Source organism: Coloeus monedula, assembly GCF_965178545.1.
Source record: "Coloeus monedula genome assembly, chromosome: 21".
Lineage (NCBI taxonomy): Eukaryota > Metazoa > Chordata > Aves > Passeriformes > Corvidae > Coloeus > Coloeus monedula.
The window spans coordinates 5,141,453-5,161,041 of NC_138801.1; the positions used below are offsets into that span (position 1 = coordinate 5,141,453).

The window sequence follows — 19,589 nt, forward strand, 5'->3', positions numbered from 1 at the left end:
GCAGCAGGGGCCACACTGGGATCGTCAGTGGTTCAGACACTTTAGAGTGGTCCTAGATGAGCTTGGGCTTAATAGGAAAGGGTCACAAGATGTGCTGGTTTGGACAAGAGTACAGATCAAATAACTTTATTCCCTACTTAAGATTAAAAAAGAGAAGTACAGATAAAAGTAAGCAGGTTGCTTAAAGGAGAAAGATGGAATTAGTCAACAATTAACATTTCCTAGAAGAGGTCAAACTAATCAGTACAGAGCCATTTAGATCTCTCAAGTTCTCCCTGTTGACAAAGGTTTCCCACAGTCATATAGGAAAAATTCTGGAGAAACATAAGCTAGACAAAACCAAAGTAGATGGATAACTAATCAGAAAAGTATGCATTGAGATGTACTTAATGGTTTCCTGTCAAAAGTGTAAGAACATTGAGTGTGGCTCCAGAGGGGCCTGTCCTGAGTTCACTTCTACTCAATATTTTCAGTAATTGCCTGGGTAATGGAACAGAGAACTTGCTTATTAAATCTGCACAAGACACTAAGAGCTACATATTGGAGGACAGGACTAGAATGCAGAAAGATTCTGGCAAATCGAAGTAATAGTCTGAAAAGTACAGAAGGATGCAGCAAGACAGCTACCAAGTTTACTCTTCAGAAATAATCAACTTCGTAATTACTGAATGAGGAGCTAAGTATCCATTCCTCAGGGAGGAGCTGAAGATTGCCACGAACTACAAACCAGAAATGAGCACCCAGCACACCAATGCAGCAGCAGACACACCAGGATATACAAAGAGGTGTTTCACACATACATGACACCAAAGTCATCCCAACACTTGATTCACAGCTGGGAAGATCCCACCTGGCCCACGGCCTAGATTCCAGCACTGCACTCCAATGCCATTAGACAGCCACTGCACACCAAGGTGGTGACAGAAGTAATGGGAGGTTATGGCTAAGAGGGAATGATCCACGTCCCATGTTTATGGGACAGTTACACACAAAGTGCAGGCAGATCAAGTCATGTCCTTTGCTACCAGAGAGGCCATTTACTGTGTCCCCCCTCAGTAACAGCAAATAACTGGGAGAGATTTCTGTGTGGATTCTCCAACATTGAAGGTTACAGTCCATCTGAAGAGTTGAAGAGACTGTTCTTGTCTCGTGACAAGTGCATGAAGTAGCTCTCAAGCCCCTGCTTTTCTCAGATTGTTCAGGTGCAACAGGCAATTCCTCTTGCTCTCAGAATCAGTCCAGCCATCACATTTTAGTGCCAATAAAATAAGGGTTGCAGCACTAAGACCAAGCACGCTGAAATCCTCATTACTGTCCTTGCAACAGTCTCAGCACTTCAGCTCTGACCTGCAATACAGCAGGGAAATGTCTGCTGAACTGCATTTCCAGCCCACAAATCAGAGCAGTTAAAATGCAACAAATCCTTCTTACTAAACCATCCCTCTCCAGAGAGCATTTCTGTGCCTGCCAGAGGGATATCTATCACAAATGAGACAGAGAAGGAGTTCCCCAAGCACTCCATCACACAGTGGTACATGCTGCAGAGATTTCATGGGGTTTATTTTTCTCCTGCATTGTATCCAAGGGATCAAAGAATGGCTAAACATTCAAAAGTATCTCCAGCTCTCCACAGTGGCAGATCTCAGCTGTCTTTTCTCCTGTTTATTTGTTTTATAGTCCAACAACAAACACTGCAATACTGGCAGCAGCCCGCCCTTACAAGTTGTTGTAAACTGGAGTGAAAACTGATCAGCCACAGAGCAAAAAAAGCTGATCTCTGCAAAGGAAAGATGTGTTAGGTGAAGAAAATCACTGCTAATGGAGCACACCATGAATCAGTCTGCCATGAAGCACAACCTCAGAGAAAGCAGAGAAAAGCAACCGAGCAGGACGTCAAATCTCAGCACAGAATAAGCTGCCTCATGACACAGAGAGAAACTCCAGATCCCAAGGAATAAGCAAAGATCAGTGTTACCACAACAGTTCCCTGTGTTGAGGTTGTTTTGGGTGTCAAGGAGAAGCAAAGTCTCCACACACTGAGTAAGATGGATTTACCAACTTGAGAACAAAACTACTAATGGTTCCTTCTCCTGCAATTCCTCCTCCAGTGGAAATATCTTAACCTCCCATGCATGTATGAACATCATCCTCACTCAAAACCTGTAAAAGAGCCCTTTGATAGCCAGCATATAAAGCCAGCATACCAAATTAATGACATTAAAAAAAAAAACCCAACCCAAGAATTCTTCCTTTCCCCTTCCTCACCCCCAGCTCATCTACTGTATTGTTTATATTTTTGTATTCATGCCCCAGAAATGACATTAGGACTGGAAGCCTGACAGCTCTTTCTGCCAAGTGTGGCTGCACCTTTTCAAGCAGGGAACTTTAATATAACAAACTGTCAGCGACAAGCCCACGTAGCGACAGAACTCAAGAGGCTGCCCAGGACAGAATATACAGAAAGCCACTTTGCTGGTGATGAATGGCTATTGAACCTGCTTGAGAAAGGACAGACAGGTCCTTAGCTCAGCTTTAGCCACACTCTGCTCTCCACCAGGACAACTTCTGTTGAGCCTGGAATAACTGAAGAGATTCCTGCAAAGTCTATGGATCCTTTCTCCAATCCAGAGTTACCTTTGCTATTCTTGATTTGTATTTTATTCTTGAGAGTTACAAGAGTTACAAAGAGAGGATTTGTGCCTTGTGTTGCTTCTATCAGACACCTAATTTGCAGATTTTTCTCGAAACTTTGCATATTTCCAGTGTCTTTAACAATATTGACATTTACTGCCAGACCGAGCTTTGTATCATTTGCAATGCATGAAAACAGACCCAAGCTAGAGAGCTGCACTTACAATGTCCTATTTTTTTTCATGGAAGACAAGCAAGCCTGGAAAAGAGGTTTGATAACCTCACAGCTTTCCCCTCTGTTGGCTCATAGAAATGTTGAGTCTAAAGGAACTGAATATGCTTCTGTTTTAGAGAACCTGATTTTAAACAAAAACCCTCTGGGAGAGGAAAACAACCATAAAACCCACATAGCAGAACACCATGAACTTTCCAGGTTTTTAGTTTCTGCCACAGTCTGTGAAGATAAGTGGGTATTTATCACATGAAAGACAAAACACTCATGCAGTGGTTAGTCAGGATACTGTCAGGCACTTAGTCACCTGCTCAAATAAACCCAGACATTTTCTCCCACCCCAGAAACAACATTTAATATTTATAAACATAAAAATAGGACCAGCCAGACCAAATCAATGAGACATGTCATACACTTCCATTGCAGTGCTTCACCTGTCACAGAACGTGTATAAACTGTTTTTCAAATATCTACAAACTTAATCTTCCTGATGGAGCTGGGGAAGGGAGAACCAGACACAGATTATACCCTGCCAAGTGCCCAAATGGAATAAAACTTCTGGTGAATCAGATCAGAAAAATTCAAGCAAGGCTAAGGGGAACAACCCACAAGGCACAACAATGGAAACTCCCAAAGCAAAGAGCAAAATGCCTTACTAGGAATAGGCTCACAAGGAATTCTAACCCTTGAGTTTTTAGCAATGTCTATCTCACTAGGGTGAAATGTAAATCACTGAATTAGTTCATTAAACTTTCTCCAGCTCATTTCTGGCAGATTCTTCTAAATTTAGCAACTTCTCAATTGACTAAAATCACTGTATTTGAAAGGTGTCCTATTATTAGTCCTAGCAAAACCCCCACAAGCAAAAATTCATTAAGCACGTAATACAAAGTTGAAATTCGCTCTAACAGGCAAAAAGGAAAAAAGCTTTTTCTGGTACAATTACAAATTCTGCCAGTTCAGACAGTGACTTCCTGATGTGAATGCTTTTTTATCAAACAGCTTCCAAACTGAGACCAGTTTCTTACATAAACCATTTAAACACATGTAAGTGATAGTGATTTTAAGGTCACTACCCACTAGTTGGATTCTGCTTACAAAAACGACAGATTTTCTAGACCCAAAGCAAAAATAGCTAAGCATTTAAAAAGATCTTTGTTACTAGCCATATTTCTGAGACATTAAACTCTTTACATGACATTTGAGTCTGGATTCTATGATTCAAACCTCCTTGTAGCAGTTTTCCAGTAAGATTCATTTCTTTCTGAGCTAACTATGACAGCAAACACATATAGACTTTTTCGCCTCTGTAATAAAAACAGTGTTGATTTATTTCACCCAGGTAAAGGAGATTTGCCAAACTGGAAAAAAGTCTTAGGAACAGGCTTCTGAGCCTGTACATCAACTGCAGTTATGCATCAAATGTGTAACTACCAAAGGATTAGGTTAGCTCTGCTCCTATTAAGGCAGCAGACTCTGGGGCACCTAAAGCTGTATCCAACACTACTGGCAGGCTGAATTTCTTAGGGCATTTTTAATTACACGTTCAAAAATGCCACTCATTTTTTAAGTCCTCAGAAAACCACTGCAAAGAAAATGACAGGGACTTAAGGGTGAGCCCTGCTATATAATTTTTCCAGGCTAGCTCAGGTCCTGAAGCATTTGTGGTGCCTTGTGGTTCAGCAGCAGGGAATAAACCAGGGAAGAGTATTGATAAAAATCCATCTCCTTGGCTCAGTGCTGCATAAGATATATTTTTGCAAAGCTATATGCTGAATGCCAAGGCAGAAGGGACCTTACACCCTGTTCATTTATTACTACATTATTTTTATACATGTATTATTATTTATGTTCTGCAGATTGGTGGGTCATTTTTGTTGTTCATTTGGGTTTTACTAAATATGAAGCATTAATGATGATCTGTAAAACTCATTTACGTTCCACGACCTAAATTAAACTTAGAAGCTTTCTTACTTGATATTTTCATGGGCATCTTTTCACCCCATGAAAAGCTTTACCAGCTTATTCCACACTACTGCAATATCCAGGTCAGAGGCTCCTATGCACACCACAAATCTCTTTACACACACCAGAACAGACACCTCCTCTTTAAATGTGAGCAGATCCTCATCTTTGTCAAAGAAGGATTTAGAGAGATTAAAGTAAACTGGTTTTAAACACTACTTTTCTCAAATCAAGTGAAGAGGTAAATAAAAGGGGAGAGGGGTTCTTACACAGCTTCCATCTCCAAGTCATCCTCATCATCTTGAGAGAGCTGTAGGTAAGGGTTGTCTGATGCTGGACGGAACTTGTACCCAGTAAGGACAAAGAACACGAGTGTGGCCATCTCATCCAGCAGCTGCAAGTGAAAACACAAGGTTAAGTTCACTCCTGCAACGCTCTGTGGTCACGAAACATTGCTCCTCATTCATAAGGTTCAAGGTTTAATGGCCAAGAGGCCTGGGCCACAGCAGAAACAGAGTAATTCCTGTCCAATTGTCATTCATCCCAGGCTAAAGGCTGTCAAATCCTTTGTTCTTTCAGTTTTCCAAGTCACTTTAAATACAGTTACAGTTCTATCCAGAGCTTTCAAAGAACTATGGCAAGACTTGGCTTTTAAATGAGGGGGGGAAATCATCCCTACATTGCTATTTTCAACAGTTAATGTATTCCAAGGACTCCCTGCACAGTTACTGGGATTATATGTTAAGAAACCAAGTATTTAGAAGTCCATAGGCAAAAGAAGCCCTTAGATGGAAGAGCAAAAGCATATTTCCCTGGCTCCCTGAGGCTTCAATTACATAGAGCAAACCTGACTAATTTTTTTCTCCTTTGTATGTTCTTGATTAATTTCCTTCAGACATTTCTAAATTGAAAGACTAAAAATCAATAATGCAATTACTTTCAGACATCTCATGTATCATCCAGCAGCCTTGCTGGACAAACATAAAACTAAGAATATATTCTTTCACCTTAAGCAGATCAGTGATAAAAATCAGGAGGAGGCAGGGTGCAGCACTGTGCTTTGAGATGTTTTACTATAACATGAGGAACAATTTATGGAATTTTGTTGTGCAGTTATATTTAAGGAATAATAGAGGAAAACATCAAGGAATGGATGTATTTTCCTTTGCTGGCAAATACCTGGTACAGCCATTTCCACTGGAATGGAACAGCAATCTTTATGAGAATTGCAATGATCCGTGTGAAGTAAATGTAACACACAATCTGGGAAGGAAAAGGAGAAAGCATGAGAACAATAGCACCATCCTTATAGAACCTTTTTACCCCAGAGAAATAGCTCAAGCAATTCCCAGACAACTCATTATGGCAGACTAGCCTTATTATGCTCCTCAATAAACATGGAAGATATAGGCTGAGGGCTCTACTGCTTGTTGAACATCCAATAACTCAAGCTATTGGTAACATATTCAAGTTACAGCAGGAAATGCTTCAAGTATTACAATTTCATAGAATTTCAAGAATCACAATTGTAATTTATTACTCTTGCCACTTAGAAGAGCTTGAAATGAGGCTGTTGGAAATCATTAAGAAGCCTGTGTTCTCCTGGGAAACATACTCATGGCTCCCACTGACTTAATCAGAAACTGCACACATGCATCTCCAGGCACCATTTGGTCCCAAGTTTAATTTTTAGCGAATTTACAGTACGTTATTCAAGCCCATCAATTCAACTGGCAGCTCAAGCTGTCTCCAGAGGAAATCAGGAAGCATTACAAATAGCTGGAATTTAAAGAGAGACAGAAGGATACAACCATTAGGAGAAAAAAAAGGAAGTTGCTTTTAGGATTGTAAGCCAGTTGACCAAGATGCCAGAGCACAGCAGTGCCAAGAGCCTCTATCACATCCACCAGCTACAGTAGTTTCCAACAAGTATTCCATCAAAAGCTCCAAACAGCTTCCAAGTTCCCCACATGCATGTGTGCAGGTGTTTTACTTACCATGACATAGTAATGTCTGAAGAGCTTCAGCTTTGCAAGGTTAATGGCAGCTATCAAGAGAACACAAAAGTCCATCAGAAAATTGTTAACATGAGACAGTTTCTTTTGATGCCTGTCTGCAGGGTAGGCAAGTGGTCAAAACTCAGGTAATCCTAGGCTAGAAGGATTTGTCCTGAGGTGGGCCAACCTGGCGTGTCCACATACAGGACAACTCCCAGGCTGGGGTGAATTCACTCTTAAAAAGGGAACTGAGATTGCTTTTAAACTAAATTTTATATGCACACACTCTGCAATACAGAACCTTCCTCTACCTGTATACGGCCAACTACACACTGGCACCTTGCTCCTGCCAGAAGGGCCACACCACCTGACACTGCCTCCTAGAAAATCCTGTCTTTTCTAGAGCCCTCCCTGACCTGCTCTGTGCCTTCAGCTGAGCTGAGCAACTTCGAGGTAATCACAGCTCTGGGAACCACTGTATCTTGCTAAACAGCAGCACAGCACTTGAATACCTAAGCAGGGTCCTCTATCATTCATGGATCAGCCACAACTCACAAGTGAAATGGGAAATCATCCCAAACAGTTCCCCAACACGCAAGCTGAGGCCCCAGGCAAACCTGTGCACATTGCACAGATCACATCAGCTGGAGCAGCACAGAACATTCATGTGAACGAGCTGAGGTCAACAACAGATGGAGCAGCTGTCAGCTCTGGTCTGAGAGTCAGCTTTTAGATGTGCAGCAGGATTACAAACATAGGCCACTGATGCTTTTGTGACAACATGAGAGGCAAAGAGTCCAAGATATGTTGACAGCTTACAGAGACACAGTTTAGAGCCAATGAACAGGAGCTGCCAGTTAAAAAATACTGCCACGTATTTACTGGTGCTCCCTCCAAGTCCTCATAACGTATTAATCAGATGTGAAAGTGCAATACATCGAGCTTAAGTTTACCTGCACCCCCTCACAGAACTCAGCCACTGCAAAGATTTATAAAAGGCTGCATGTATTTGCATGTAAGGTCTTCAGGTTCACAAGAGAGCAAAATGAAGTATTTCAGATGAGGGAGAGAAGGGCTAACAGCTTCCAAAGAAATGCTTCACCTCCTCTGACAAAAACAAAGCAGTGTTTCTTATGTAAAGGAAATGTCAAATGCACCACTGCAAATAAATTCCTGTAGGTTCCCACTACAGAAACTACACCGAAGACAGACAGCACTCTGTTATAAAACTACTTTTATAATCTAGAGATCAAGTGTCCATTCCCAGTTTACCTTTAGTGTTCCAGGGGAACTGCTGAAAGCTACAGACACCTTGAGCCAGATACAAACCCTCCTCCAGCACACACACTCTAAGAGCAGCACCTGACCAACACAAGGCATAAACTGCCTGATGACCTAAAGTTAAAAGCTTTTCCTAATAGAGTTGGTGAAAGATTGAAACATGTAAATATGCATGATAAGTGCACTGAATTGTGAAACAGGGAAGCAGTATTGTCCTATTTAGAGAGAGCTGCATTGAGTGTGACCATGAAGATCTTGTGATTTCCCACACACCGGTTTGCACACAGAAGGATCTATTTTGAACTCAAGGCATCCAACTTCAAGAGCTGCCACCAGTTGGTGCATTGACAGGCCAGGAGAATTACCAGGCTTTGTAGTTGAAGGAACACCAACTCAACAGCTGTGATTCAAACTGCCGGTCTATCAGTGCTCTACAGTCAATGCCAGCAAGCTGGGGAGTAATTTCTGATGGATTCAAGCACTGCATAGGATGAAAGGACAGCAAAGCCAAAGATCTGACTGCCAACTGAGGTGTCATAATTCCACCTCTCCCAGCTGATGGAGCACAGCTCAACATCTCACCTACTCATCATGATAATTGCCCTGGGCTGATGCTATGAAGCTGCTTTATTCCCTAACCATCAGCTCAATGCCCAAGGACACTGCCTTTATGATGGCCCCGGGGGCTGGGCCACAGGGCCCGAGTGCGGCTTGGTTCAGTGGTTCAGCCCTAGGGCTCGGGGCTGGGGGGCTGTGGGCAGGGTTCGGGAGGGAGTGCACCGGGAGCATTGTGCTGCTTTTTGGTTTCCTTTGTGTTCCAGCTAGCTGGGAAAAGGTTTTGTTGGGTTTTTTTCTTGTTCTTTTTTTCCCTTTCCTCCCCCTTGCCTCACTGCCTCCCTTCCCTCCTCGCCGGTCCAGGGAGCCTGCGGGTGGTGCCGGCTGGTCCGAGCCCATGTGTCTGTTCCCTCTCCAGGAATCTCTTGTATTTTGAGGGTTTTCTTTCCCTGTTCTACCCTGTTTTGTTTGGGTTTTTTTCCACTCTCCACTCGTCCTTGTGGAGGAAAAGGGGAGGCCCTTTTCCCTTCGGAGGAGACACTCATTCCAGAGTGTTTCCTCCTGAAGTTTTGTCTCCAAACCCAAGACAATAATCAATAGCAAAGAGTCATAAATTGGTATAGCCACATATCCAGAATGTCTGAGCACGGGAAAGAAGGGGAAGGAGAGGAAAAAAAAGACAATCACCACCAAGGAGAAAGGCTAAGGAGTCACCTGTGGAAGCTGACTTGCTCTCCTCAACTGCAGCAATATTTCTCTCCGCTATCAGATACGTAAGTCAGCATTAATGCATGTCTACAAAATTCTGCCAGGCTTTTTTAAACAATTCAAAGTTACAGGACACACTGTTCTGGAGAAAAATCTAAAATCATCATTGCTTGGCATCAGCAGCCTGTGAACTGCTTCCTCACAGGCTGAATGTGCTCCAAGCAGTAATACTGGAGTCTTGCTATCCTGGACACTCAAAGATTTCTGTTCACCTCAGCCTGGCAGCCCAGACAGTGACAGCAGCATTCACAAGGAGAAAGGCTCAGCCAGCAGCTGTCACTTACAACTTGAATCACTTGCAATCCAAACCTGTAAGGCTGTGATAACACAGCAGCAACCACAGCATGCAGTAAAGGTTGGGTAAATTTATATTTCGAGTATGATAACCATTCTGCAAAGGACAGTACTTAACTGCAGAGAAGGAAAAAAAAAAATTAAAAGAGACCTTCCACCAAAGGTTTTAGAAATTAATTCACGCCTATGTTCCATCTCTTTCAGACAATAATTAAAAAAAGAGAAGTCATCTCCAAGAAAGATTTATAACATCTATACCTTGCTTCTCTCAGTTTTCCCTCTCTATCACCATTTACTTTAACAGCTTGTGCCTGCAACAGCCTGATCTACATCAATCAAAACACAGCACACTCCAGTATTTTGATAAGCAGTCTCCTTTTGAGATTGTCCCCATGCTAATTTCCAATGTTGAGGCTGTCTATAAGATGGAAAAAGAAGATGGACCATTCACTGCACACCACACAATAGCCTTCTGATGAATAAATCTGATCTTTTCAGATATATGTATGTAGTAACAATCACAGGATTGCAGCTGAGGGCATGGGGAGCTCGAGCCCAGACAATACAATCCATAAAGACAAACCATAATGCAGCCAGTGAACGTGCTCAAGGTACAGCTGAGAGTATTTCTGCAATGCTTTGCTTGCCCTACTCATGCTGGTGCATTTGAGATGTGATCTGTGCCATTATCAAACCATAAACGGAAGCTTTCTGCTCTCCCCCACGATGCAGTACACGTAGATCTAGCCCTCAAAAAAGCAGCTCTGAAAAGTGTGGCTCTACAGTCTCTAGAGTTCTCTCCTTAAAAGCATTCCTGTAGTAGAAAGAAGAGGTAAGACAGATACAGCAATGCCCAGTGTCACGCACAAGAAGGTGGCACAGATTAGTTAATCTTGAATGTCCCAAACCACATCAGCCATTTGGCACAAAAGCTCTCCACCAGGGTCAGATGAAAGTCCAAAGTACAGGAGAAGCACTGTACCTCCAACAGAGTTGCCACATCAACCCTGGACAGCTATCTGGGGCACCTGGAAGTGGTGCTGAGCCTAGCCAAGCACAGGTTGCTCTGCACCACACAGGACCAGGCTCTTTGCTCACAGCATTTTCATGGCACAGCAGCAGGAAGACACTGCATACTGCAAATGGTTTTTCCTGACATGGGGGCAAGCACGAAAGCATTAATCATCATTTGCCCACTGCACAGAACACAGGGAATGATGCCTGGGAGCGACAGGCTGTAATGTATTTCCCCTAATTCTGCTGCCAACTGTAACATGCTGCAGTGCTCCAGGAAAACAACAAAACATGTGCCGTGTCACATCTCTCATCATACACACACAGGTACCAGCAGAACAAACTGCAGCAACACTTTCCAACCCCATTCCTCCCTCAAACAACAGAGGATGTGATCATAAGCGTGTGTTATGAGACTTGAGAGGTCCAGTGACCAAACACTTGGAGTTTCAAACAAATATTGTGTATAAATAATATATATATATACACTCCCTCTCTTTTCTCAAGATGCCTGTAAACAAGGTGGTGGCAGTTGAGCAACTTTGCAGGCTGAAATATTTTAGGTCAGTTTGCAAGACTGATTTCCTTAAATCTGTAAGACATTTGCAATGCAGATCTACAAATGGACAGAGAGCAAAGGCTCCCACCTGAAGAAAGATATAATGACAGATCAAAGAGGTGTAGCTAAGCACTTGCTTAAGTCTGAAGGTGGCGATTTCAAAAGGGGAGGAAAAAAGATTCTAAAAATGGGATGTTTACGCCCACTGCTGTGCAAGATAAGAAGCCTGTGTAGGTCAGATATACTGCTTTAAAGATCACCTTCAAGGGAAAAAAGCAAACAACCAGGCAGCTCAAACTCAGCCATAGCACTGTGCCATGCCTACTCTCCACTAGCAATCCACAGCATCTGGGTATGTAAGGTCTCCCTAGATAATGATGGCTTTAGACCCATTTCTCCAGCTTCCCCACTTTGTTTTTCTTTTAAAATATTCTACTCTAGTTTAAATGACTATTAACTAGTGACTCCAAATCAGTACCACTTATAACAAGCTTTTTCATTAATGTACGTTGCTAAACCAAAGGCCTATGACAAGTCCAGCCTAAAGGTCTGGTAAATCCAAATCTGCTTCATTCTTAGTCCAGCCACACTCCAGTCACGGCTGTCACCTGACCCAGGGGACTGCTACCTAATAAACAGGTTGTCTTGGGGTGACTTGATGTTGTATTCCCTATCACTGCACTATGCCCAGAAATTAGTATGTATACCTTTCTATGCTTTTAAACTGAGCCTGAGAGGGGGGAGGAAAAACGGAGCAAAACTTCTCCAGAGCAGTTTGCAGCTTGTTCAAGGTCACACAGAGATAGAGACACTTTTTTCAGCTGTGGCAGGAGAGCAGGAGGGAAGGGAAGCACCCGGCTTGCTTTTCTTTCCAGCCAGCTTTCAGCAGTTTTTTCTCAGCTCCTTTTCCTCCGGAGAGTTGAACTTTTGTCTTCCTGGGACTTCGTTTTTTCCTTTTCTCTCTGCTGGACTGTTTCAACATCAGAATACATTGGGAGGATTTTCCACCGAGGCCTTGGCCCTGGAGGTGGGCCCACCACCCCGTCCCAGCTCCAAGGAGGGGGAGAGAGATCTACGAAGGACTCTGAATTTTCCCCCAGGTTTCTCTCAGCAGAGCGAGAGGTTTTATCATTTAGCATTATTATCCTTTTCCTGTGTGTTTGTTAAATAAATCGTTTTTATCTCTTTCACTTTCCTTCGAGGAAAATTTATTTTTTCCCAAACCTGGTGGAGGAGGGGTGGTTGTGCCTTCTCTCAGAGGATGTATTTCTAAATTTGGCCAAACTGGAACACAGGTGGAGAAGCAGTTGGAAGAGAACAAGACAAACAGTCAGGAAACACCACCAGGATACTGAGCCATAGAGTCCTGGAGTTGTTAGTCCTAATAGATGCAAGGAAGCAAAAATAATTTTCCTTAGATCCTCCTCACTGGCAAGGATGTCACCAGAAGACTCAGTGCCAGGAGAAACAGCTATTGAATGTGTAGTATGTAATTCCCCAGTATATCCTATAAGTTAATGAAGTCTGTGTGAGAGAACAGGGAAAGCAAAGCAGCCTTTGACTAGACAATAAATCCCAGCAGGCCAGAGGCAGCCCAGCTAGGAGTGTCTGCACATGATCCAGCCAGCTCTAATCACAGGACAGTAAAACTGCATAATGAGAGGATCCAGTAACTTTTATTACTTCAGGAGAAAACTACCTTAAACTGCAGGGAAAAAAAATGCTGGTGATTTAACAGTTAGCACCAGTTCTATCTTTTATTCTCATGAGAAGCTGAGACATCAAGCAGCACCTCTGCAGAACAGGGCCTCCAAGGGAAGCTTACAGAGCACGTTGTTCTAGTAAAGAGTAGTCATTGATAAGCCTGAATGATTTCACCTTTTTACAGTGCAACCAAATCACTTTTGGTTTTCTCAACCAGACACACTAGCAGCATGACAACACTAGGTAACATTCTGTTTCTGGCAACACATTACCATTCACTTGCTCCCTGTGGGCTCCTACCAACAGCCTCTAAATAGTCCAACCAGATTGTGTTTCTCAAGTGAGTCCCAGCACTGCAGCTCTCCTGGCCACAATCTGCTCTCAGCCTGTGCAATGTTTTCCCTGAAAATCTTTCCCTTAGCTATTCTTTTATTATCGGTGTAGCATAACACAGTTGCTAAGTCCCTCTAAATACACAGTTACTGAACTTGCAGGATCTGTACAACCAGATGGCAACACCAGTAGGTAAAGCTGGTGACAGCAGTAGGTGATTCACAAGCAACATTCACAATGAAGAGCATCGTTACCCATGGAGAGCAACACAAAACAGAGGACTAAACCAGACCTTAAGGGCACAGCCAGTTCCTCTCAGATTACCATTTTTTTTACCTCCACACTTTTTACACACTACAGTCCATCCTATAGAACTGCTTGGATTTACTCAGGTCTGGATTCATGCCATATGAAGGACAGGGGGTAGGTTGAACCTTTACACTGAACATCCCTGCTGCTGGCCACCTCACTTTTCTCCTCCTCAGAATGTCTGAGGTTCATCAAACTCCACAGCACCATCTTGTGATAAGAACCAAAGCAGGTACAGGGAGATCAGCTGGGGCCACACAGATTTGAAGGGTTTATGTCTTAATTACGTGCATTAATGGCTGTGTGCTCAGCACCAGGACAGCCAGGTCCACTGCCACCCAGCTAAGAAAAACACCTGACGTGTGAAGTCCTTCATTCAGAAGAAAGACTGCTTCAAGGAAATCTGAACTTATCAGACTTTTTAATGGTAAGAGCATGAATACTCCAGAACATATGCTCAGTGGACAAGGTAAAACAAATCCATCAGTAAATGCCACTGAGCCCAAGTGAACACACTGATAAGAAAGCTACCAATAACATTTATATTATGCTATTATAACTGACCTTTTTAACATTTTCTATTAGAAGTTAGTAATTTTCCACCATTAGGTTTGGGGCAGTTTTTTGAGCACATAGGGCTGTTGTTTGGTGGCTTTTTTAACAGTCTGGAACATCAAAAAAGCATGCTAGGCTCATCATAAGTGTTGTTTAAATTTAACAGATGGCAAAAAATGTGGTCTGCACAAAGCTAAGTTCAGTACTCAGCCTTACATTTCACCTACAGGGACAATCAGCAGTGAAATGCTGAAGTGTCAGTGAAAGCCAAGGAAATGGCTGGAAGAAGTATCCAGACCTGGGAACAGATCCCCAGAAAGGAGAGACAAGAGTTAAAGGATGGGACTGGGGTTAAAAGGCTGTTGCCAACAAATGACCTTCTACAAATGAAGCTTTGAAGAGTAAGCCACTGAATGACAGAAGGTGGAAAAGGCTGCCTGCTTCCAAAGAAGCCAGTGCTGTGCTCCACAGCTTGCATCCAAGGAACTAATCCAGAAGAAATGAGCAGATAAGGCAGGAAAAGCACAAGCTACAGCAGCCACATTTGGGCTTTCCATCCACCAGCTCCTATTCAGTGCTACAATAAACATAACTCCACTTTCCACAGGCAGCTCTTGGAGCTGCTGTACAAACATGGACAAGTTAGGAACTGTGCTATATTGAGTGCCAAGTTGTTTTGTTTCATAATAAAGTTTATTTCCCTCTATTTTGTCAGGAATACATTTCTGCAGAAATTGAAATAAGTGGGTCTATTTGGGCTAATAGTCAGCAATTCCGGAATTCATTTCTAGTTCTGTTTCTGAACACTCAAGTGAGGAAAAAATGGCAAATCTGTCAAGATGACTTGCTCTAGATGTCATGTGTAGCTCTGCTACTCTGCAAGTAGCAGAGAATGGGTTACACATTCCAGTTCTGATAATCAAAGCAATACAAGAAAAAGGTCATTTTCCAAAAGTTATTCCCATGAGCCCACTGAGGAAAAGCAGAGTGACACTAATACAGTGTAGATCTATAGTCTTCGTTTGGTTTTTAAATCAGCATCATGTGTTTGAAATTCTGGCATTATAACATGTGGCATAAAAGAGGAGAACAGAATACAGACTACTTGCCTTTCCCATCTGTTGCTGAAGCCTCTTGCAAATGCCTTATTGACCTGAAAAATAAAAATAAAGAATAGATTAATGGTAAGTTTGACATTCCCTTTTTACAGTAGTCCTCTAGATCACTGACCAGTTTTGTTAGCTCTTTATGGCTGGAGTATGCTCATAATTAACTGTGCTTAACACTGCCCACACTTCATCCTCATGCCCCCAGCTCAGGCAGTCATCTCAAGTATCTCTATTTCCTTGGAATTATGAAAGCAGATTGCTAAAACCTACTTCAGCCTACAGAATGCTTTGTGGGAGGGAGGGAGCAGAGTGAGAAACTGGGGCATTTTCCAGCATAATGCTTTCCACTTGTACAATTAAGCTGAGCTACTCTTCAAAGTACTGCCAAGCATTTGGCATCTTACTGCTCTTTTAAGCTCTTTTCATTTAAATAGTTGATTATAGCTTACATGTCTACATAGGCAACTTATGTAACAGAAACTACCCTGCAGGAATGTAAATTCAGGGGCCAAGTCTTAGTCACCTTGCTCACATGAGTCATCCCACCAGCTGCAGTGACACTATCCAGAGGAAAAAGGGGCAGGATTTTATGTCAGGGGCTTTGCTGCCAGTTTATGTTGGCACCATGGCAATGCAGGAACACTGGTTGCACACTACAAACAGTCACAAGACAGCTCACATTTGTTCTTCAGATACAATTCCTCTAAGGAAAGTAAGTTTTGTACCAACACCTCACTAGGTTGGACATACAGATTCCAGCATCGGGTAGCATGAACTGTGACTGCAAAAGTCAGCTTTATCATGGGAAATGGAGTTTCTCTGCAATTGAAGTTAATATCCCTGAGTTTTTAATTACCATTGCCAAATGCTTGCAACCTCAGAGCTGAACCATTTTGACTGGAGCAAGAGGAAGGACAAGTGAGAAATTTCTTGGAAGACATCTCCCAGCCTTGGCAGAAAGCCACCAGGAGTGTGTAGGGGAAGGGAAGGACAGTTGAAACCCACCTTCACAAGTCAAGCTGAAGCTTATTTCCATCTACTGAGCAACACCTTTCTCTGAAACACTCAAGAGTTATACTCCAGAGTGATGACATGTTACCAGACATTTATATAATCTGCATTTCAGAAAAAATTAATGGAGATACTGGAGAAAAAGAAGAATATTCTGTGTTTATTAACCAAGGAGCCAGAAGGTCCTTGATATCCTCCTTTAAACTCAGCTGTTTATCCAATTAAGACAAAATGCATTTAGAAGATAAATGTTCTGTCTAACTGGCAAGCAGCAACGATAGTGTTTATCTGAATTATCTGTGTTTTGGTTGAGTTTTACATAACCAACATTATTCCTTGCCAAGTAGAGTGGAAGGAAGGGTGGGGAAATGCTCCCTGTGGGATTATTTCTTATAAACAGTCAAATAAACATACAGCTACTCTGCCTGAAGGCAGCCCTGATCTTAGACACCACTACTGTTTTGAAATTTAGCAGTCAAGTATCTAATCTCAGTCAGTGAAGCCAAATCCCATTTTTCAGTTTAGAGAGTCAACATTTCTGCAAAATTTCAAGTTTCAAGAGCACCTACAGCCTGCAGAGTGTTGGCCACAAACTGCCACCCACCTTACCTTATCCCCACTCTAACATCCCCAAAACAAGTGTCTTCCAGAGCACTAGACTGAAATGTTAAGGCTGATGAGCTTTATAAAAGTTAACAGAATGCTTGACTCCACAGAACCACTGCCTTCTTTTGCTTTGGCAGAGCTGTCGATGCCCATTAGCTCACGTGTTTTCCACACAGAGCAACTCACCATACCACTGGGAATAGGATGGCTCCACAGCACAGCAAGTCCACCAGGAAAAGGATTTCCTTCCACAGTCCATACTCAGTTGTCCCCTCCTCTGTTGACTCTATGATAATGTAGGCCACATTTGCCAGTACCTACACAACAAGACATTGTTCATGGTTTAGAAACTGCCCAAGGAGCCACTACAGGTGGGCTGTCAACTCAGCAAAAGCCCAGTCAGTGACATCAATAATTTTTCTACAGATCTACATCCAAAAGTCACACATTCAGCAGCATCTTCACAAGATTTACAGAAATAAAACTGAAGGGAACTTATTTCTGCTGACATTCAGGAAGTAGTTCTTTTGTTATATACTGTGCTGAATCTACTGTATCAGTCAAGATAAAAGGAGCAGAATTTATTTACTGAAGCACAGAAGCAGGACTGTGTGACACATACAGCCAATGGTGAAAACATGTAGTTCTAAATAAAGCCAGTAATTCAGGCTGGTTATTGACCATCTTTTGTACTCCACACCTGAGCTCGCTAAGAGCCTCAAACACTAATTACATATACTTCTGGTAAGGGATTTCATCTGGAAAGGCAGAAAATCTCTTCTACATACAACAACAAAAAAAAGTGCTGCTCTCCTATGTACTTCAGTTCCTGGAGTAGGAGACCAGCACTGATCACTTTGAACAACTAGGAATGCTTCTCTCTGACCCAACAGGCCTAAAAGTCTTGGTTTTCCCATTTTTTATTTCATTAATCCATTCAGCAAGCATTTCAGCAATGACAACTTCAATTCAATTCCTCTGCTTAGCTGTTTAGCACTGTTTTTCAGCCCAAGTTTTGCCCTGCTCTTATAGCCAGTTTTCATCTGCTGAAACTGTTTGATCACTATGAGATAAAAACTGGGAGAATTACAGTAACTTCCAGACTAGGAAATAACCAAGAGGCTCATACAAGCAAGAACTACATGGTACTGTGTGAAGCTTTCACAGCCTTTTCCAGTTTGCACAAGCAGCTCTCCCACAAGACAGGAAGTATCAGCACAGCTCAGTCCTCACCTGAAGTGGGATGACAATCATGAAAATTTTTTTGTCTTTATCTGACAGGATGTGCTTAATGAAAGCCCAGCCTGTGCCAATGAGGGCAATAGTGATGAACAGAAGAGCTCCCTTCAGTCTGGAAGAGAAACAGACACTGCAGTGAGAGACTTTATTTTATTTCATCACACTTCCTCTTCTGCCCAGGTTTCTCCCACAGCCAATAAAGCCACAAACCCAAACAAATGCTTTCCTTATCCGTAATTTTGGCAAGCACTTATCCAACCCACAATAGCAAAGCAGATGTACTTGCTACAACTGTGTATCACAGAGCAATATTAGGCTTCATTCACAATATATGTAATCTTTTCCTGGGCGAGTCACCCATTCACAATTGTGAACAGCAGCAAACACTGGCAGCTGTACCCACTTACCATTCACACCAAGAACAAATTAGATACTTAAATACCAGTGTGAACAAAGAAAAGTAAAGCATTTGTTATCATTTTACTCCTCCACCCACAGAAGCGCCAATTCTCTGCAGCTGCCCCCTGTAAGTGGAGCTTTCCACTTCACACAGGGCTGATTGCTGAGTCTTTGGCGGTCTGAATGAGAACACAACAATTTCCTACTTTGTTCAGGAGAGAGACAGCCCCAGTGGCAATTTGAATCTATCACATCAATGTTCTGACATACTTACAGGTGAGTGATGTAATAAACAACAGCCCAGCCCTCAATGGGGAATCCCTGAGAAGAGATGTAGTGATAGTCGATCTGGAAGCAGAAAATACAGCACTTCACAAGCTGCTCTTTGACATCCCATCCCCTAAAAACAGCTCTGCTCCACATCCACTTCCAGTTTTGCTTTCCAGTCAGTGTGTACAAACCCAGCTCTGTCACATTTAGAGCACTTCCTCCCAACACATTCTACTTTTGTTTAGCAACAATGAGATCATTTCCATTTGCTCTATTTCCCAAGTGCTAGTGGATGTGTCTTGTACAATCTACATCCTTCCCACACAACTCCCCTACTTAACTGTAGTGAAACAACTGCAGTTGGAACCTATTTATTCATTCATTTTTCAGATTCAGTTGCATTAAGTGACTAGAGGCTTGCTAGTTTCATTTTCACTGGAAGCCACATTCACTTTATCAGACTCCAAAAATACTTGTAGCAGGTGTAATACCATGGACATGAAGGTGAAAATCATGGCTGGCACAAACACTGAATGATTAAATGCTTGCCATTACCGTTGTTCATGAGATATTTCCAGTGGAAAGGCAAAGTCAATGCAATTCAACACAGATACTATCTATGGAAAGTCTCAGAGCTGATAAGCTGAGGTCTGTTACCATACACCATAATACTTCCTTGCCCTTGAATTTCACAAACATTCATCAAGGTTCTAATTTATTAATATTTACTGCAAGCCCTGGAGCTGAAGCAGTAGCAC

At 42.4% G+C, this 19,589-nt stretch overlaps 1 protein-coding gene across 4 annotated transcripts in view; it reads right to left on the reverse strand.

Moving 5' to 3' along the window:
• The window catches only part of GPR107 (G protein-coupled receptor 107), a gene marked incomplete at its 3' end in the record, with an annotated part of 38,593 nt that overhangs the window by 6,669 nt on the left and 12,335 nt on the right, over positions 1–19,589 (reverse strand). For 2 of the 4 annotated variants that reach the window (XR_014227022.1, XM_082295464.1), the window contains exons 11-17: positions 18,836–18,909; positions 18,157–18,274; positions 17,110–17,240; positions 15,307–15,350; positions 6,826–6,875; positions 6,008–6,091; positions 5,098–5,222 (exon numbers count right to left, since the gene is read on the reverse strand). Coding sequence is in view for 2 of the 4 variants with exons in the window: in XM_082295464.1 (XP_082151590.1) it covers positions 5,098–5,222; positions 6,008–6,091; positions 6,826–6,875; positions 15,307–15,350; positions 17,110–17,240; positions 18,157–18,274; positions 18,836–18,909 (626 nt within the window). Of the gene's footprint in view, positions 1–5,093; positions 5,223–6,007; positions 6,092–6,825; positions 6,876–15,306; positions 15,351–17,109; positions 17,241–18,156; positions 18,275–18,835; positions 18,910–19,589 lie in introns of those variants that run through there. The other 2 variants (XM_082295465.1, XR_014227023.1) reach the window with 2 other exon arrangements.